The following is an 18,820-nucleotide window of genomic DNA, read 5'->3' as shown; positions in this document are numbered from 1 at the left end:
CTGTTTTATAGATTTAAAATGTGTAGGACTAATACAACTTTTTTTTGTGCATTTTGTATGATTTGGATGCTGTTACTACAAACTAATGCTAGCTAGAGTAATTAGCAGGACGAGATACAGTATTTGTGTGCCAGTGAGTATGTAATAAGGGACACTGAAGCAACACAATAATGAGTACATTATCATGTAGCTGGCTATGACTTGTGTTTTGGAAAGCATTTCTCGAGAGTTTCTGAAAGGTAGCGTGGCCGAGCGGTCTAAGGCGCTGGATTTAGGCTCCAGTCTCTCAGGAGGCGTGGGTTCGAATCCCACCGCTGCCATTTGAGTTTTGAGGCCAGGGCACCAGTGATTCAAGTCAGTATTCGACCGCTATACATGTCCGAGGACATTTGGGTTAGCAGGGTATTATTTTGAAGTAGGTTTTGTTTTTGCTAGGGTAAGCAGCTGTCTCCGGTTGTATGTTCGAATCCAGCAATAGAAAGGTTTAACACAAAAATATAAAAAAATACTATCCCAAGCCTTAACCTTTACTTACCTTAACCATTCGGAGTTAATGTCTAAACTTAACCCTAACCTTAAAAATTCGGAGTTAGTGCCTAAATGTAACCTTAAACACTTCGAAATTTGACGTTTGAGAAACATAGATGAACATCTAATTCTGTGATAGCTTGTTCAGTAACATGTAAACATGGTGGTATATATGGTAACATAACAATATAGCTAGAGTATACTTCAAAACACTTAAAAATGAATAATTTAGCGACATTTGCATTTCTGTTCAAATTAAGTGATAGCTGAGCGGTTGTATGTAAAAGGCACCGCTGAGATTCGAACTCAGGATCTCCTGTTTACTAGACAGGCYCTTTAACCAACTAAGCCACGGCACCACTGGTAATACAACGAGCGAAATGTTTTTTGTACGCTATCCATATATTTAAATAACTGCAAATTGTAGCGTTATTCAGACTATATTTATTAATATAATGTTATTTAATGGTCACGAAAAAAAGTAGCCGTCTGCATTTCAAATGTATCGCTATGACCCAGTCCTGTAACTGCCGTAGTGAAATATAGAAAATGTACCTGATTTATAAAGGATTTGAGAGGCCTACATTGAATTCCATTGCATGTCGATAGAGGTAATCACCGCACTGTTTGCTAAATCTCCAAGAATTTAATTTCCCTAAATACTCGTTTAGAAATCGAGCTATACGTAATATTAACAATGCAATGTGAAACGAAAATGTATCTACAATAACAAATCTCCCATCGAGGACAAAATCTCTTCCACCGACGAGGATGGGATTCGAACCCACGCGTGCAGAGCACAATGGATTAGCAGTCCATCGCCTTAACCACTCGGCCACCTCGTCATCACATAAAATTATTGCATAATGTTTATGAATATCTCATAACCGACAATATATTTTGCCTCCTAACAAATTTGAGATCTCAATACTATTTCCCATAACTTAATTCTCCAAACCTGCTGCGTAAATTATAACCTGCTACAAGAAAGTCATTAGCCGTTTCGAAGTGGCGTGTTTTTAGGGAATCTTATCTGTGTGCATGGACGGAAGTCATCAAGTTTTTATTTATTTCACCTTTGTTTTCAAACCAGTTCGCTAGAATTGGATAGATGTACTGCGTTTGTATTTCCTTATTACAATCTATTGACAAAATTAACAAACGTTTTAGACCTTATTACCTTTTTTTTAACAAAACCTCTTACGTCGCCAGTTAATCAGAATAGGATCCCCGGAGTGTTGCGTTTCTCCGAGGACCAGGTGAGAATAATCATATCTCATCTTACTCCATTCATCATGTTCTGATACTTCATTTCTGAAGTAACAGGTAAGGATATACCTCACTGACGATAAAGCAATGACATGGCAGCGATGCTCAAGTATGCGTGGCAAGTCATTTTTCATCACGGTTACAAGATTACATTTTTAGACTATACTGATATATTTCTAATTTTAAGTCCATGTCAGCACCATGAAAAAGTTGATATTTTGTATGCCTATCGTTATATTTACGCACATGTCATGAAACATCAAGATCCTCTGCTTATTTGATGAGAATGCTTTGCGGCGAATATTAGCATAATCTCAGCACCACCAGCCTTCCTATTGGTGCTTACTCCAGTTCGTTTATTTGTTTTTTAAATGTAACATTTATCATCTAAACTACAACAACTTATTTCTACAAGCAAACCTCATGCGGTGAACTTCGTCCTAATTACTGTGCTATTTCGCTGAATAAATACAAAAGATAACAAACGAAATAAACTAGCTCTCGCGAGACTGCTACTCCAGTACTGATCCCGTTTACTGGTGATGGCAAAGGTGCTCTGATGCTCCACGCAGCAGAAATGTACAAACACAACATCAAACTCGCAAGACTGTGCCCCCATGGAAATGTATTTTGCACTTGCTTATCGTGACAGTGACAGAAAGAAACACACTTCGTAAACAGATTCAACAGTAGGACTCAGAAAACAGTTTTAGCAGCAGGGTACAGCTGACCCAGTGTATTTCAATATGAATTTACTGATTAATTAAAGTTACAGATAATGTTTTCCATCATGTTTTAATTCCTATCTGGTCCTAGCCTATATCACTCCCTGTCACCATGCCACATTAGTTATTACATTACACTACACATACTTGGGGAGTAGCGCCACTACATGTAATTCAACTAATAATTCAGCTACATTTTGCAGTGGCTTGATGGTAGATTAACTAAATTCAAATCTTTGTAGTGTTTRCAGTAGTTAATTACAGTGAACAAAAATACACACGCAACGCAACAATTTCAAAGATWTTACAGAGTTACATATAAGGAAATCAGTCAATTGAAATAAATAAATTAGGCCCTAATCTATGGCTTTCACATGACTGGGAATACAGATATGCGTATGTTGGTCACAGATACCTTTAAAAAATAAAAAAGTAGGGGCGTGGATCAGAAAACCAGTTAGTATCTGGTGTGACCACCATTTGCCTTATGCAGCGCGACACATCTCCTTCGCATAGATGTTCAATGGCTGTGCAAAGTTGCTGGATATTGGCGGGAACTGGAACACGCTGTCATGCGCGTCGATCCAGAACATCCCAAACATGCTCAATTGGTGACATGTCTGGTGAGTATGCAGGCCATGGAAGAACTGGGACATTTTCAGCTTCCAGGAATTGTGTACACATCCTTGCGACATGGGGCCGTGCATTATCATGCTGAAACATGAGGTGAAGGCGGCGGATGAATGGCACAACAATGGGCCTCAGGATCTATTACCGTATCTCTGTGCATTGAAATTGCCATAGATAAAATGCAATTGTGTTTGTTATCCCTAGTTTATGCCTGCCCATACCATAACCCCACCACCACCATGGGGCACTCTGTTCACAACGTTGACATCAGCTTACCTCTCGTCCCCACACGTCTGCCATCTGCACGGTACAGTTGAAACCGGGATTAATCCGTGAAGAGCACACTTCTCCAGCACGCCAGTGGCCATCGAAAGGTGAGCATTTGCCCACTGAAGTCGGTTACGATGCAGAACTGCAGTCAGGTCAAAACCCTGGTGAGGATGACGAGCACGCAGATGAGCTTCCCTGAGACTTTTGCTGACAGTTTTGGCAGAAATTATCCGGTTGTGCAAACCCACAGTTTCATCAGCTGTCTGGGTGGCTGGTCTCAGACGATCCCGCTGGTGAAGAAGGGGAGGCCCTTGCTGGCATGGGCACATGTGGTCTGCGGTTGTGCAGCCTTTGAGGCGGCTTATGGTAGAGAAATTAACATTAAATTATCTGACATCAGCTCTGGTGGACATTCCTGCAGTCAGCCTGCCAATTGCATGCTCCCTCAAAACTTGAGCCATCTGTGGCATTGTGTTGTGTGACAAAACTACACATTTTAGAGTGGCTTTTTATTCTCACCAGCACAAGGTGCASTTGTGTAATGATCATGCTGTTTAATCAMATTCTTGATATGCCACGCCTGTCAGGTGGATGGATTATCAAAGGAGAAATGCTCACTAACAGGGATGTAAACAAATTTGTGCACAGAATTTGAGTGAAATAAGCTTTTTGTGCATATGGAACATTTCTGGGATRTTTTATTTCAGCTCATGAAACATGGGACCAACATTTTATGTGTTGCATTTATATTTTTGTTCAGTGTACTTTTTTGCCATGTAGCGGTGTAGCTAACTACTGGACATTGTTAATTCTGGCAGCCATTTTAGATTTAGTTTTAGTATTAGTTTGAGTATTTTAGATTTAGTTTTAGTCTTAGATTTAGTCTTAAAATACCTTTAAGTCTTAGTCACGTTTTAGTAATTTCATCCTTCGTAACATTTTTTATTATCAGTCGACTAAAAGTCTGGTCATTTTTTGTCTAGTTTTAGTCACAGTCATTATAGTCAAATAATAGTCAGTGCATTTTCTTTCCATTAAATAATATTTACCTTTATCTTCCATCTTGTGCACAGATAGCCTTGTCCAACTAGGCCTACCATCCCCTCGTATACCTTAGCTGGCAACATTATTATTATGGCAGATTTGAACCAATGCCAGCCATAATTAACCATGTATAGGCTATATAGTCTTGGCTGCAGGTTAAACAATTTACAACTCTGATTTTCTCCCCATCATATCCCTCGARGTATGGTAAATAACAGTGCTTTCACTCCTAGTATTCAGCAAATAGCATTCGTTTTTCCAATTGAACAAAGAAAAACAACCGCAACTCACATTTGTGGATCACGTGTCACGTTCCTGACCTGTTTTCTGTTGTTTTGTATGTGTTTGATGGTCAGGGCGTGAGTTTTGGGTGGGCAGTCTATGTTTTCTGTTTCTATGTTGGTTTTGGGTTGCCTGGTATGGCTCTCAATTAGAGGCAGGTGTTTGACGTTTCCTCTGATTGAGAGTCATATTAAGGTAGGTTGTTCTCACTGTTTGTTTGTGGGTGATTGTCTCCTGTGTCAGTATGTTACGCCACACGGGACTGTTCCGGTTTTTGTTTGTTCGTTTTATGTAGTCTGTTTCCTGGTTCATGCGTTCTTCACGTTGTATGTAAGTTCGGGTCCAGGTCTGTCTACATTCGTTTATTTGTTTTGTAATTATTCTAGTGTTCGTCGTGTTCTTCAGTTTTGTTTATTAAATCATTATGTATTCACAACCCGCTGCAGTTTGGTCGAATCACTACTCCTCCTCGAAGAGGAGGAAGCCCGTTACATCACGAGAGCAGCAACACAGATAGATGAATAACAGCGCACATGGCAAATAGAGCTTCTGACGTGATTAGAGCAAAATTGGCCTATATGAAAACAAAGATGATCAAAGACATTATTGTTTCTTATTTTGGTAAATTACAAWTGAAGTTTCCTGGCTGCGCGTCAGTTCAAAAGAGAGAGAGGATTGACTGATGTGACTGCTTGCACAACTGAAGGACATTACCCACCAATGAGAAGATTGCACAAAATATTCTGCAAAGGCATGCATTTATGATTGGACAAAACAGATTAAAAGGAGCTTCATGTCAAATTGAATGCCRATTAGTCTCATGTAGATTTCTCATCTTGTTACATTTTCGTCAAACAAAAATGAAAATAAATTGTTATAGTTATCGTTTCTTTCAGGGCATCTGGTCTCGTTATTGTCATTAGTTTTCGTCAGGAAAAATAGGTTGTTGACTAATATCTTTCATCACAGTTATTGTTGACAAAATTAATACTGCTACTGGAACTACCCACTACAATTTTAGCAAAATAAATGCTTTTTTGCAAAAAAAGAAACCACTAATAGCACACCCTGCACATTAACATTTATTTTTTTAAGGGTTATGCAGGTTGATAACGATATCAACCAAATCATATTGTATCAGACTTTTCAAACAACATTTTAAAAAATGGCCATGGTATTTAGTTTAAGAGAGTGAACAAGATTTAAAAATACAACATTGGGGCTAATTTGAATGGGAGCCAACTAGAGAACGACCGATAATCTGTCGGCTTGATCTTTTTGGTAGCCCTTTGCTAGTCTATCAACTATCTAGACTATCAGTGGAGCCGATGTCCCCTTTACAGCGCGAGAGCACGGTGCCTCTTGTGTAAAACTGCTGGAAGGTACAGCCAGCGCCACTCATTTCTAACAAGCCTGTCATGAGGAACCTCTGTGTTGCAACTGCTAGCTCCTCACTCATGCTGCACATATTTTGATAACACACTTCAGTAATGTGACACGCATGTAGACATTTTGAAACTGATAATTAATTTACTGTTTGGCAAACAGTGTTGGGGAAGCTACTCTGAAAATATAGTTTACCAAGTTAACAATTACTTAACACTGGAAGAAGTAAAACTAAACTAAAGCTACTATTAAGAAAAATATAGTTTACTTAACTAAAGTTAATTTGTAAAAGTAGTTCACTACATCCAAAATGCTTTGTGAAAAATGGTCATATGTAAATCTCAAATGTCATAGACTACAAATGGTAAGAACATATAACTTTGTATGTTGGGTCATATGGGTTATATGTTAACAGAATGTGTAATTTTGCCTATTAAACACAAAAACGATGTTTCAAACGCGAATTAGGCTGGTCTGATGCCCCAAAAAAGAAAGGAAATCGGTGCCTACTTCACCCATATTTCTTTGTCTTTTTGTAAAAAACAGGATTGTGTAGTTCCAGTAATTAGCTACACTGCTACATGGCAAAAAAGTAATTATCAACTGAAAATACTACCAAGATTTCAATTTAGTTTATTACCACCAAGCTACTGCAAAATGTAGTTCAATTACTTGTTGAACTATATGTACTGCAGTTCACTACTCCCCAACAATGTCGGCAAAACWATTTCCATACAGGCTACAACACTTTACAAAGCAAGAAGATACCAGGAGATTCCTAGCCCTCTAGAGTTTCTTCTCAATGATGAATGTATGGAGCGATCGATAGAGCAGTGGAAATAAGTTCAGCGTGAGTCATCAGTCAACCCCATCACTGTGTTTAATGTACTGTATCTAGCCAGAGTTAAGTCATTGCATTTACCTTTTCAACTAAGTTGCTGTCTGATGAAAACCAGATTTAGAGCAATATCTCATGGTACCCAGCCTTATATACAGCTGAAGTCGAGTGATGGTGACACCCACCTGGACACCCAGTTGGACATGCACGGCTAGTTACCATTTTTAACAAGACATAGCTAACCAATTATGTATAAATAATTGTAGCTAGCTAGCGAGCTAGTTAGTTAGCCTAACAGTACGCTAGCCATGTTTGTGCCATCTATATTAGCAAACTAACACCTCACTGACAAGGTTCATAGGTTCCAGTAGGCAAGATATCGATAAGCTGTGTAAGCTAGTGGTGATACACTACATGACCAAAAGTAGGTGGACACCTGCTCGTCGAGCATGTCATTCATTTGCTGCTATAACAGCCTCTACTCTTCTGAGAAGGCTTTCGTCTAGATATTGGAACATTGCTACGCAGACTTGCTTCCATTCAGCCACAAGAGCATTAGTGAGGTTGGGCACTGATGTTGGGCAATTAGGCCTGGCTCGCAGGCGGCGTTCAAATTAATCCCAAAGGTGTTTGATGGGGTTGAGTTCAGGGCTCTGTGTGCAGGCCAGTTAAGTTCTTCCACACCAATCGGGTCAAACCATTTCTGTATAGACCTCGCTTTGTGCACGGGGGCATTGTCATACTGGAACAGGAAAGGACCTTCCCCAAACTGTTCCAACAAAGTTGAAAGCACAGAATTGTCTAGAATGTCGTTGTATGCTGTAGCGTTAAGATTTCCCTTCACTGGAACTAAGGGGCCTAGCCCGAACCATGAAAAACAGCTACAGACCATTATTTCTCCTCCACCAAACTATACGGTTGGCACTATGCTTTCGGCCAGGTAGCGTTCTCCTGGCATCCGCTAAACCCAGATATGTCCATTGGACTGCCAGTGGTGGTGAAGCGTGACTCATCACTCCAGAGAACGCATTTCCACTGCTCCAGAGTCCAATAGCTGCAKGCTTTACACCACGCCAGCCGACACTTGGCATTGTGCATGGTGAGGCTTGTGTGCGGCTGCTCGGCCATGGAAACTCATTTAATGAAGCTTCCAACGAACAGTGCTTGTGCTGACATTGCTTCCAGAGGCCGTTTGGTAGTGAGTGTTGCAACCGAGGACAGATGTTTATTATGTGATACGTGCTTCAGCACTCGCGGCTGAGCCGTTGTTGCTTCTAAAGGTTTCCACTTCACAATAACAGCACTTACAGTTGACATGGCAGCTCCAGCAGGGCAGAAATTTGACAAACAGACTTGTTGGAAAGGTGGCATCCTATGACTGTGCCACGTTGAAAGTCACTGAGCTCTTCAGTAAGGCCATTATACAGCCATTGTTTGTCTATGGAGATTACATGGCTGTTTGCTCGATTTTATACACCTGTCAGCAACGGGTATGGCTGAAATAGTCGAATCCACTAATTTGAAGGGGTGTCCACATACTTTTGTATATATAGTGTAGGATGGTAATGTAGGATATGGTGCTATAAAGGCCACTGGCTGGTATATGGAGCCAGATAGCCGCCAAAAGGTTGAACGTACGTATCGTTAGGATCGTAAGAAAATCCATACGTAAATTGTTAGGATCATAAGAAAAATCCACTTGTGAAAATTTCACCTGTGAACATACAAACACCATGTTACGATTACGGGCTAACATTTTAGGCTAGAACAAATCTTGTGTTGCAATTCTGACGTACAATAATACCTTTCGGAGTTTTGGCAGTTTCATCTCATCAACAAAAAAAGCATATATGACTAGCTAGCTTTGACTAGCTACGTTTGTTTAATGTCCTTTGCAGATGCCACATTACTGACAAAAGTTTGTACGTATAAAAAAGGTCTGTAACCAAGTAAAGGGAGGCGTAAAGTAAGAATTGAACGTGTAAATGTTCATTCATAGTTGTAACATAGTACGTTTACAGATGTAATTTAACGTTTACGTTTCATGTTTCATGCATGGCTTTTCTTACAATCTTAACAATTTACTTATGGATTTTATTACGATCTTAACGATGCATATGTTCAACCTTTTGGCAGCTATTTCGCTCCATACTGGTAACCTGTCAAAATTCTTGACTGTCAGCAGCAGGTCTCATCTGCCTGGATCAATCTACATTTGCATCCTTCAATCTGGAGTCTTCATTAGTCACTCAAACACAATATAGCAGTGTATGTAAAATGTATTGCCAATATATTACGATGTAGTTAGTATTAGCGTCTCACAATAAATGTTTGTGTGATCTGGCCATACTTTTTTCCAGCAAGCTAACTTGGCCCATCATTTTTTTTTTATTGTTAACTTCATACTTGTCCCCCATGGGAATCGAACCCACAACCCTGGCGTTACAACTCTGGTCTGCTAAAATGACAACAACAACAAAAAAAGAGTGGTGCGCATGTCCTTCCACATTTGGAAGCTGACTTCTTTGATGAAAAAATAAAATACTTGACATAAAATTGTGAATATCTGACAAATAGTACAGCAGAAATTTCTTCAGAGCATCATGAAACCATCTGCAAACAACAGCCAACTCAGAACTGGGGTTGAATCTATGTAGCCCATACCTGTATGCTTACAAAGGGAACCAGTCCAGGCAACAACCACTCTTCAATCACAACCATGGGTAAATAAACATGACAATATAAATAATGTTCTATGTATACCATTTCCAAGGTAGGATATGATCATAAACTTATATATTAATCTATAATATTAGAATTATTGAGGATAATGTTAGCTGTATAAAGTAATGTGGTTTCACATTTTTTATGTCACTTGTTGTCCAGAGTACATATTTGTTGCATGACATTACATTAAATGGGCTAATGATACTAAATACAATGTAACATAACGGATGTAGCTAGCTAGTGGAATGTATTGTTTTATTTTAATAAACTGGGTGTTTCGAACCTAAAATGCTGATTGGCCGACAGCCGTGGGATATCAGACTGTATAGCACGGGTATGACAAAACAGTTATTTTACTGTTCTAATTATATTGGTAACCAGTTTATAATAGCAATAAGGCACCTCGGGGGTATGTGGTACTCAATATAGTGTACCACTATCGTGCGTCGTGCGTAAGAACAGCCCTTAGCCGTGGTATATTGGCCCTATATTTTATTTATCTAGGCAAGTCAGTTAAGAACAAATTCTTATTTACAATGACGGCCCTAGGAACAGTGGGTTAACTGCCTTGTTCAGGGGCAGAATGACAGATTTTTAACTTGTCAGCTCTGGGATTTGATCTAGCAATCTTTCAGTTACTGACCCAACACTCTAACCACRAGGCTCCCTGCCACCCGCTTGGGCTTTATTGCTTAAATATACAATATCAGTCAAAAGTTTGGACACACCAACTCATTCCAGGGTTTTTCTTTATTTTTTGCTATTTTCTAAATTGTAGAATAATAGTAAAGACATCAAAACTATCAAATAACACATATGGAATCATGTAGTTACCAAAAAAGTGTTAAACAAATCAAAATATATTTTAGATTCTTCAAAGTAGCCCCCTTTGCCTTGATGACAGCTTTGCACACTCTTGGCATTCTCTCAATCAGCTTCATGTAAATTATGTCTGAGTGTTGGAGTGTGCACCTGGCTATCTGCAAATAAAAAATAAATAAAAAATGGTGCTGTTTGCTAAATATAAGGCATTTGAAATTATTTATAATTGTACTTTTACCTTTGATACTTAAGTATATTTTAGGAAGTACATTTACTTTTGATACTTTTTTTTTCTTTTGGAAAGTTTTTATTTATCAATTTCCTTTAAAAACAGCTCATTTTCGTTTACATCGTTTATACACATAAAAACATCATAAAAGCATAAAACAGCATTCGAGTATTACATTTAAAAAAAAATGTAAGTACATGTTGTTAAAAACAATAGAAACAACCATGAATAAAAGTAATTTTTCTTGCAAAAAACATCKAATTCTGTAAAAGCCTTTAAAATGTGTACAAATTAATTAACAAAAGTAAAACAGTTTTAAGTAACTTTGTTAAAAGGCTGTCTTCGGTCCTTTTGATACTTAAGTATATTTAAAACAAATTACTTTTTGACTTTTACTCAAGTAGTATTTTACTGGGAGACTTTCACTTTTACTTGAGTCATTTTCTATTAAGGTATCTTTACTCAAGTATGACAATTGGGTACTTTTTCCACCACTGTAGGCTATGGAAGTGTTGCCAGGCATTAATATCAGGTTAATATCTGACTTGCCTAGTTAAATAAAGGTTAAATTGAAAAAAATWGAAAAAATATCCAACCTGTAGACGCCACGGTAGTTAACCCTAGTTAAATAAAGGTTAAATAAATAAAAATATTTAAAAAATATCCAACCTTTATACACCACGGTAGTTAAATCTCAATTCTCGTGATTAACCTGCTGGTTTCAATGAGGCTGGAGTTTCACCCCACCCCCTTACAAGGAACGCCATTTTGTTGACGTTCCATCCACCTTTAATGAGGTCCACCCTCAAAATGACAATAGCCTACTCTGCCTTTTCAACTAATACATTATGGTTTTCAATGACATAGTTTCCTAACCATTATGATTTTTATGGATTTTAAAACTGATCAACCCCTGGTAAACCTTGACCGTATATGGGCACATTGCCATARGTCTACCATTCCTTTGGCTGACCACCCCTTTAAACCTGCGGCTCCCTGGATGACGAATGACGTCATCAAACCATCTTCGTTCCCCTAATCCAAGTGTCTGTTTATTACATGTTCATTACAGTACTGACACAGAGGAGTCTAGCGGTAGCTCAGTTATAATACAACSATATTGGCGAGGTGCGGCATAAAAGAAGCACACGAACGGAGAAAAGGGGAACATTTACAAGGGGGAAATCAACACATATTGGTGGTAAACATTATCACTCCCTCCTATATAAAACGCCAGAAGAGGGAATCAATTGAGAGGGAGCGAGAGGAAAAAGAGCGCTGAAGGCAACCCACTCAATAGCCACTTATTAGGCGAATAGCCTACATTCCAGTCGGATTTGCGTACATTAATAAACCATCATAAGAAATGTGAGTATCACCCTGTTGCCTAACCTACTGGTGACATGTATTTTCTTTGTTTGCTTGTTGTCTAATGTGAATGTATCATTCCACGGTCGGTAGGGTAGCAGGGTGCAAGCCTATTTGTTGTTCATAAATGGTTTTAGAAAGCCAATTAAATTAACAATTGTCTCCAAGGCATATATGGCATTTGAATCGTGCGTCAGGGTTAAAGAACACTATAATTGCATTATCATTGTGTTGATTTACTATATTTACTATTTGATGTTTATTTATCAACATTTACTGACAACACATTATAACACACATAGGTTAAATAAGATATATCCAACATTAGCCTATAGGCTATTCKATAGGCGTCGAATAACGGTTACTCATTGGCCCCTGTTGTCAGCCATATTTCATTACAACATATTTCAGTCACGTTGGCTATTTATAATTAGGTATATTTATTCACATTTAAAATATGTATTTTCTTCTCATTGGAATTGGACATGCACGCGTTTTCTCCGGGTTGAACTGGTTTGATTTGAATGGGTTGACGTCCGTTTATTTGTCTGTAGGCTATCTGAATATCCATTTGTAAAATGAAATTGGAATTGAAAGTAGAACACCTACACATTTCTAATTTGGTTATTTGGATTGATTTCTGCTATTCCTTTCTAGACAAATGAATGGATACTGCTCAAAAGACACTTATTATGAGCAACTTCGACCTAATAACATATTTTATTTAATTCAACATGTTGAACATCTTATTAGAGAAGCAACACATACATATTATCTTGGATGTAATGGATGTAGAGTAGACTATTATTAGCAATTTTATGGATTTAGCCTACTTGATATTGCTAACCAACGGTGGGGGTGGGGGTAACTGACGCTCATATCTGTCGATTGTCGCGCGATTTAAGTATTTTATTTGAGGGTTCAAGAGTACACTGGGGATGTGACCGTTTTCCGATCCTTTCCTTGACAAGCTATAGCCCTACTATGTTCACTCGTCTGTATTTTTTGTTTTTTTTGCGACTGCTAGGTTACGGGACGCAGGTGTTTCACTGCCAGGGAAGATGGCCGTGTTAGTTTTTCTCTGCTGATTCGTGCATACAAACAAGGTGTTGAAACAGACTACCGGTACATCTCGTTGAGGCCAGGCAACAAATGTCAGTGTTACATCTTCAACATGCTGTTGATAAACACATGTAGCCATACCATTGGTTATGCATGTATCCTATTTTCTCACTGTAACGCCCCCGATAAATTGGTGGTGACATTGCTTTCAGACGAAACTCAGGACCACCCTCACCTTTTCAACAAACATGAAACCCCCTCTCTTTATGCTAACTGAAATTGAAGAAATGTTGGGGAACCATGCAACGCCCGTGCCAATCCTACTTCTCAACACTGGACAGCGCTGCCTTTCGTTGTTTTCCCACAGTGCTGAAACCGATTTACAGGCTAGTCCACTTTGTGACTATGGTGTGTGAGCGCTGTCTCGTAATGGATGAAAGACTATTTGTAAATGCTTAATTTGAATGTTTATGTCAATCGGTCATATACAGCCCATAAAGCAGTGAAGAAAGACATGTAGTTGCCTATTAATAACAAAAGGCTAATTGTCGTGTGCGTGTGTGTAGAATGATCAAGCTGAGCATGACAGCTGTTTTTCAAAGGGAATATGAACTGTTAACTGGCTGATAGGCTGATTTGCTTGACAAGGGACGTTTTTTTCCATCATATTGGTTGAGGACGTTGCCAATGTGAGTTAGGCCTGCACTGTAAAATACAACTGTAATTAATATAGTCATTTTAGGTATTATCAGTAAAACAACTCTGAAACCTTTTACTGCAGCATATTGTAAATTAGGGTGTCTTGTGGGGAAATGGCTCTATTTCTATTCTTACTGTAAATCCATCCCACAGAATACAGTACCATACTGTATCTTTAGACTGACAAAAACCTTTGACCACTAGTTTGATGCATGGTATTGTTGTTTCTGGCTCATTAACATATTTTGAGGCATATTTGCTGCACCTGCGAGTGAGAATGTTGTACCAATTTAACTTATATTTGGTTTTAGAGCCCCATCAATTTAAAGTGGACAGATTGCAGTGGCAGCAAGTCTTAAACCTTAAATGGTTGAGTGTTTTGCCAAGTCCTTTTGGTCTGTTTTGCGCTGTAGTCGCTGCCAATTTAGAAGCCTTTGTTAAGGCATTTAGAAGTGCAAGTGATATAAAACACCAAATATTCATTAATATGATGTAATGTGTGAACACTTTACCTAGCAGTAAACCTGCTTGCACCAATCCGTTGTAATAACAGAAAAATTCTGTGAAATACAAACCCCTCCCCTCAATTAATTAATCAATGAATTCATTCCAATCACGGTAGCATTTACTTTTCTACAGTATAATACAGTAAAATGTACGGTATTGTACTGTGTGTCATTACACAGTACTTGATTTGATACCACATGTATATTACAGTAGGTGTACTTTAATATGATATACAGACTTTTAATTGCCACCAAGCTGCCTGTAAGCTACTGTCAAATTCATGGTAACCCCTTTACAGCGTGGTCTTGCCCTGGATTTCCCCCAAGGCTGCTGTCGACACTCCATTAGTCTCATTTCCGAGGTTAGTTTACACAATCCATTTTGTCGTTCACTTTGAATATTTTCCCCGTCACTGTGCACACAATCCACCCTCTGCTTTTATCTCGAGTCCCTGAGAAAACAATGGTTGTTGTAGGCAATGTGGGGAAGGATCTACAAAACACACAGGGTGAGTTGCCAATAACCGTCCTCCTCCATCGTTCATCTCGCTTTTCCTCGCGGCGCAATGACGATGGCCCCTTCTGCAATGAAGGTGAAAGAGACTGGGCAGGATTTGGCCTGTAAACAAGATGAGAAAAAACACGACCAACCTAGACCTCACTAACATAATGGAGGCTCCCAGTAAAATATATAAGATTTGGGTAGCATAATGATTCATTTGACAAAATGACACAAGCCAGAAAATGAGTGTTTCCAGACCGGGCTTGCTTTGGACTGATAAAGCCAGGCAAACGAAAACATCAGGAGTTTACAGAAGGATTTGTAGCCACATGGAGATTAGCTGTGTGTGACGGACTTAAAGGTGACCTTTATACTGAGTTTTGTCTCACTCTGCTGGAAGAAGGGGGTCACTACAGGCAGGAGGCAGCCTCAAGATGTAGTTGAGAAACAAGATTGAAAGCGGTTCATACTCAATGCTGTGTATTAATTATTTCCCACTTATCCCTATGATACCCATATGATTATACAATAATAAAAAGGCTACAGAGACTTCAAATTAAATAACATTGAGTTTGATACTCACTCTCACATACAGTTAGAGCTATTATGAAAATTACTACTTCCCTAAAGCCATTTAGTGTACAGTGTATGACCCCTGCTTGGGGGTGCAGTTACAGTTACACAACTATTGCTCTACTTGGGTGCTGGAAATACTGGCGAGACACAATACACGCCATCACCACACCGAAACAAAAAAAAGATACAGTTGAAGACGGAAGTTTACATACACTTAGGTTGGAGTCATTAAAACTAGGTTTTCAACCACTCCACTAATTTCTTGTTAACAAAATATAGTTTTGGCAAGTCAATTAGGACATCTACTTTGTGCATGACACAAGTAATTTTTACAACAATTGTTTAGACAGATTATTTTACTTACAATTTACAGTTTCACAATTTCAGTTGACCAGAAGTTTACATACACTAAGTTGACTGTGCCTTTAAACAGCTTGGGAAATTCCAGAAAATAATGTCATGGCTTTAGAAGCTTCTGATAGGCTAATTGACATAATTTGAGTCAATTGGAGGTGTACCTGTGGATCTATTTCAGGGCCTATTTTCAAACTCAGTGCCTCTTTGCTTGACATCATGGGAAAATCAAAAGAAATCAGCCAAGAACTCAGAAAAAAAATTGTAGACCTCCACAAGTCTGGTTCATCCTTGGGAGCAATTTCCAAACGCCTGAAGGTACCACATTCATCTGTACAAAGAATAGTATGCAAGTATAAACACCATGGGACCACGCAGCCATCATACCGTTCAGGAAGGAGATGCGTTCTGTCTCCTAGAGATGAACGTACTTTGGTGCTAAAAGTGCAAATCAATCCAAGAACAACAGCAAAGGACCTTGTGAAGATGCTGGAGGAAACAGGTACAAAATTATCTATATCCACAGAAAAAACGAGTCCTATTTCGACATAACCTGAAAGGCCGCTCCGCAAGGAAGCTGCTCCAAAACCGCTATAAAAAAGCATTTTTGGAGAAATGTCCTCTGGTCTGATGAAACAAAAATAGAATTGTTTTGTCATAATGACCATCGTTATGTTTGGAGGAAAAAGGGGGATGCTTGCAAGCCGAAGAACACCATCCCAACCGTGAAGCACGGGGTGGCAGCATCATGTTGTGGGGGTGCTTTGCTGCAGGAGGGACTGGTGCACTTCACAAAATAGATGGCTTCATGAGGAAGGAAYATTCTGTGGATATATTGAAGCAACATCTCAAGACATCAGTCAGGAAGTTAAAGCTTGGTCACAAATGGGTCTTCCAAATGGACAATGACCCCAAGCATACTTCCAAAGTTGTGGCAAAATGGATTGGTCATCACAAAGCCCTGGTCACAAAGTCAAGGTATTGAAGTGGCCATCACAAATCCCTGACCTCAATCCTATGGAAAATTTTTGGGCAGAACAGAAAAAGCATGTGCGAGCAAGGAGGCCTACAAACCTGACTCAGTTACACCAGCTCTGTAAGGAGGAATGGGCCAAAATTCACCCAACTTATTGTGGGAAGCTTGTGGAAGGCTACCCGAAACGTTTGACTCAAGTTAAGCAATTTAAAAGGCAATGCTATCAAATACTAATTGAGAGTATGTAAACTTCTGACCCACTGGGAATGTGATGAAAGAAATAAAAGCTGAAATAAATCATTCTCTCTAGTATTATACCTGACATTTCACATTCTTAAAATAAAGTGGTGATCCTAACTGACCTAAGACAGGGAATTTTTACTCGGATCAAATGTGAGGAATTGTGAAAAACMGAGTTTAAATGTATTTTGCTAAGGTGTATGTAAACTTCCTCCTTTGTAATATGCTTATATTACTCAGCTCCATGGTCACATAGTGAGTTACCAACACAGCCTCACTCCATCTCACATAGTGAGTTACTAACACAGCTCAACTCCCATGTCACATAGTGAGTTACTAACACAGCCAGCTCCATGGTCCAATAGTGAGTTACTAACACAGCTCAGCTCCATTGTCACATAGTGATTACTAACACAGCTCAGTCCATGGTCACATATGATTACTAACACAGCTCAGCTCCATGGTCACATAGTGAGTTACCAACACAGCTCAGCTCCATGGTCACATTGAGTTACTAACACAGCTCAGCTCCATGTCACATAGTGAGTTACTAACACAGTCAGCTCCATGGTCACCATAGTGAGTTACTAACACAGCTCAAACTACATGTCACATAGTGAGTTACTAACACAGCTCAACTCATGGTCACATAGTGATTACTAACACAGCTCAAGCTCCATGGTCACATAGTGAGTTACTAACACATTCAGCTCCCATGCGTACACATAGTGAGTTACCAACACAGCTCAACTACATGGTCACATAGTGAGTTACTAACACATAGTGGAAGGACTTCCTGGCATTCTCCCTTGCATCATTATGTTTTGGGCCTTGCCAGTGTTATTTTGAATTAAATGGTCAAATAGTCAAGGTTTTGAAAAAACTGCAGTGAGCTCATAAGGATAACAAAGACGCCACATTCATGTAGTTTGGTGAGAAGTAATGAGTTATTGTACCCAGTTGTAGATGGTTAGAATACATGGACAGAATACATTGATAGGACCAGACATGTGGTAATTGCTTCAGGATGTATGATTGTCGTCCATTCGTTTCCCCTTAGAACAGCCCTAAAAATGCCTAGATAAAGGATGTAGGTCAGGATGGTATGTCTGCCAGACATGACAGGCAGAATTTATGGGTCATCTTCATGTTTCCTTTATGAGGATTCTGTTAGGACAGATAGTATGCCAGCCAGACATTATGATTAGCTTTCTTTCAATTTTTCTATCATCTTGATTGTAAAAACATTTGATTCCTGTCTGTAATTAGAGAGAGAGAGCATAATTTATCAATTTATTCAGCTTTTTATTCAGCTTTCAGATGTAGGTGCCTTCTTTGGACAGAGAATGTGATGGTTTGGATTCATTCAGAATCTCACTGAATGTGCTTCAGTAGTGGGAGTTATGAATYCTGTGGAAAAGGGTCGTAAGCACAGCTGATTCTTATCATTCTATTTCATGCTTGGTGGATCCTTTTATCTAGGCCCTTGGATCCTGGTGTTGGATGTTACTGTTCAGTATTTGTAAACCATTCAGCCTGTTGTTGAGGCTCATTAAAGAGAGATAATCTGCCTACTTTTCCCATCATCCATTCAAGCTGTTGACTTGATCCAAACCTATAAGGTTGAGATTCAGCCTCAGTGAGTACTGTGATGATGGATAATTCCAAGCAATCTGGAGGCGAAAGAAACGCACACCTGTTTAGGCGAGGTGCTGGCTAGCGGAGTAGAACACCTGTTTAGGCGAGGTGCTGGCTAGCGGAGTAGAACACCTGTTTAGGCGAGGTGC

General features: G+C 39.1%; 1 protein-coding gene and 4 non-coding genes across 5 annotated transcripts in view; 2 read left to right on the top strand and 3 right to left on the bottom strand.

Moving 5' to 3' along the window:
• The first annotated feature begins 238 nt into the window (after nucleotides 1-238).
• trnal-uag (transfer RNA leucine (anticodon UAG)) lies at nucleotides 239-320 on the top strand. The gene has a single exon. It is a non-coding gene; the product is annotated as a tRNA-Leu (tRNA).
• Nucleotides 321-813: 493 nt separating this feature from the next.
• On the bottom strand, nucleotides 814-887 carry trnat-agu (transfer RNA threonine (anticodon AGU)). The gene has a single exon. It is a non-coding gene; the product is annotated as a tRNA-Thr (tRNA).
• Nucleotides 888-1,291: 404 nt separating this feature from the next.
• trnas-gcu (transfer RNA serine (anticodon GCU)) lies at nucleotides 1,292-1,373 on the bottom strand. Its single transcript has one exon. It is a non-coding gene; the product is annotated as a tRNA-Ser (tRNA).
• A 370-nt stretch (nucleotides 1,374-1,743) lies between these two features.
• LOC111964538 (U8 small nucleolar RNA) lies at nucleotides 1,744-1,877 on the bottom strand. Its single transcript, XR_002877394.1, has one exon. It is a non-coding gene; the product is annotated as a U8 small nucleolar RNA (small nucleolar RNA).
• A 9,928-nt stretch (nucleotides 1,878-11,805) lies between these two features.
• LOC111963700 (vesicle-associated membrane protein 2-like) overlaps nucleotides 11,806-18,820 on the top strand; it is a 13,594-nt gene continuing 6,579 nt past the window's right edge. The window contains exon 1 of the mRNA XM_023987205.2: nucleotides 11,806-12,118. Within this exon, the coding sequence (XP_023842973.1) occupies nucleotides 12,117-12,118 (2 nt within the window). The 5' untranslated portion in view covers nucleotides 11,806-12,116. The remainder of the gene's footprint in view (nucleotides 12,119-18,820) is intronic.

Source organism: Salvelinus sp. IW2-2015, linkage group LG5 (assembly GCF_002910315.2).
Source record: "Salvelinus sp. IW2-2015 linkage group LG5, ASM291031v2, whole genome shotgun sequence".
Lineage (NCBI taxonomy): Eukaryota > Metazoa > Chordata > Actinopteri > Salmoniformes > Salmonidae > Salvelinus > Salvelinus sp. IW2-2015.
This window is presented reverse-complemented; position numbering and strand designations above follow the sequence as displayed.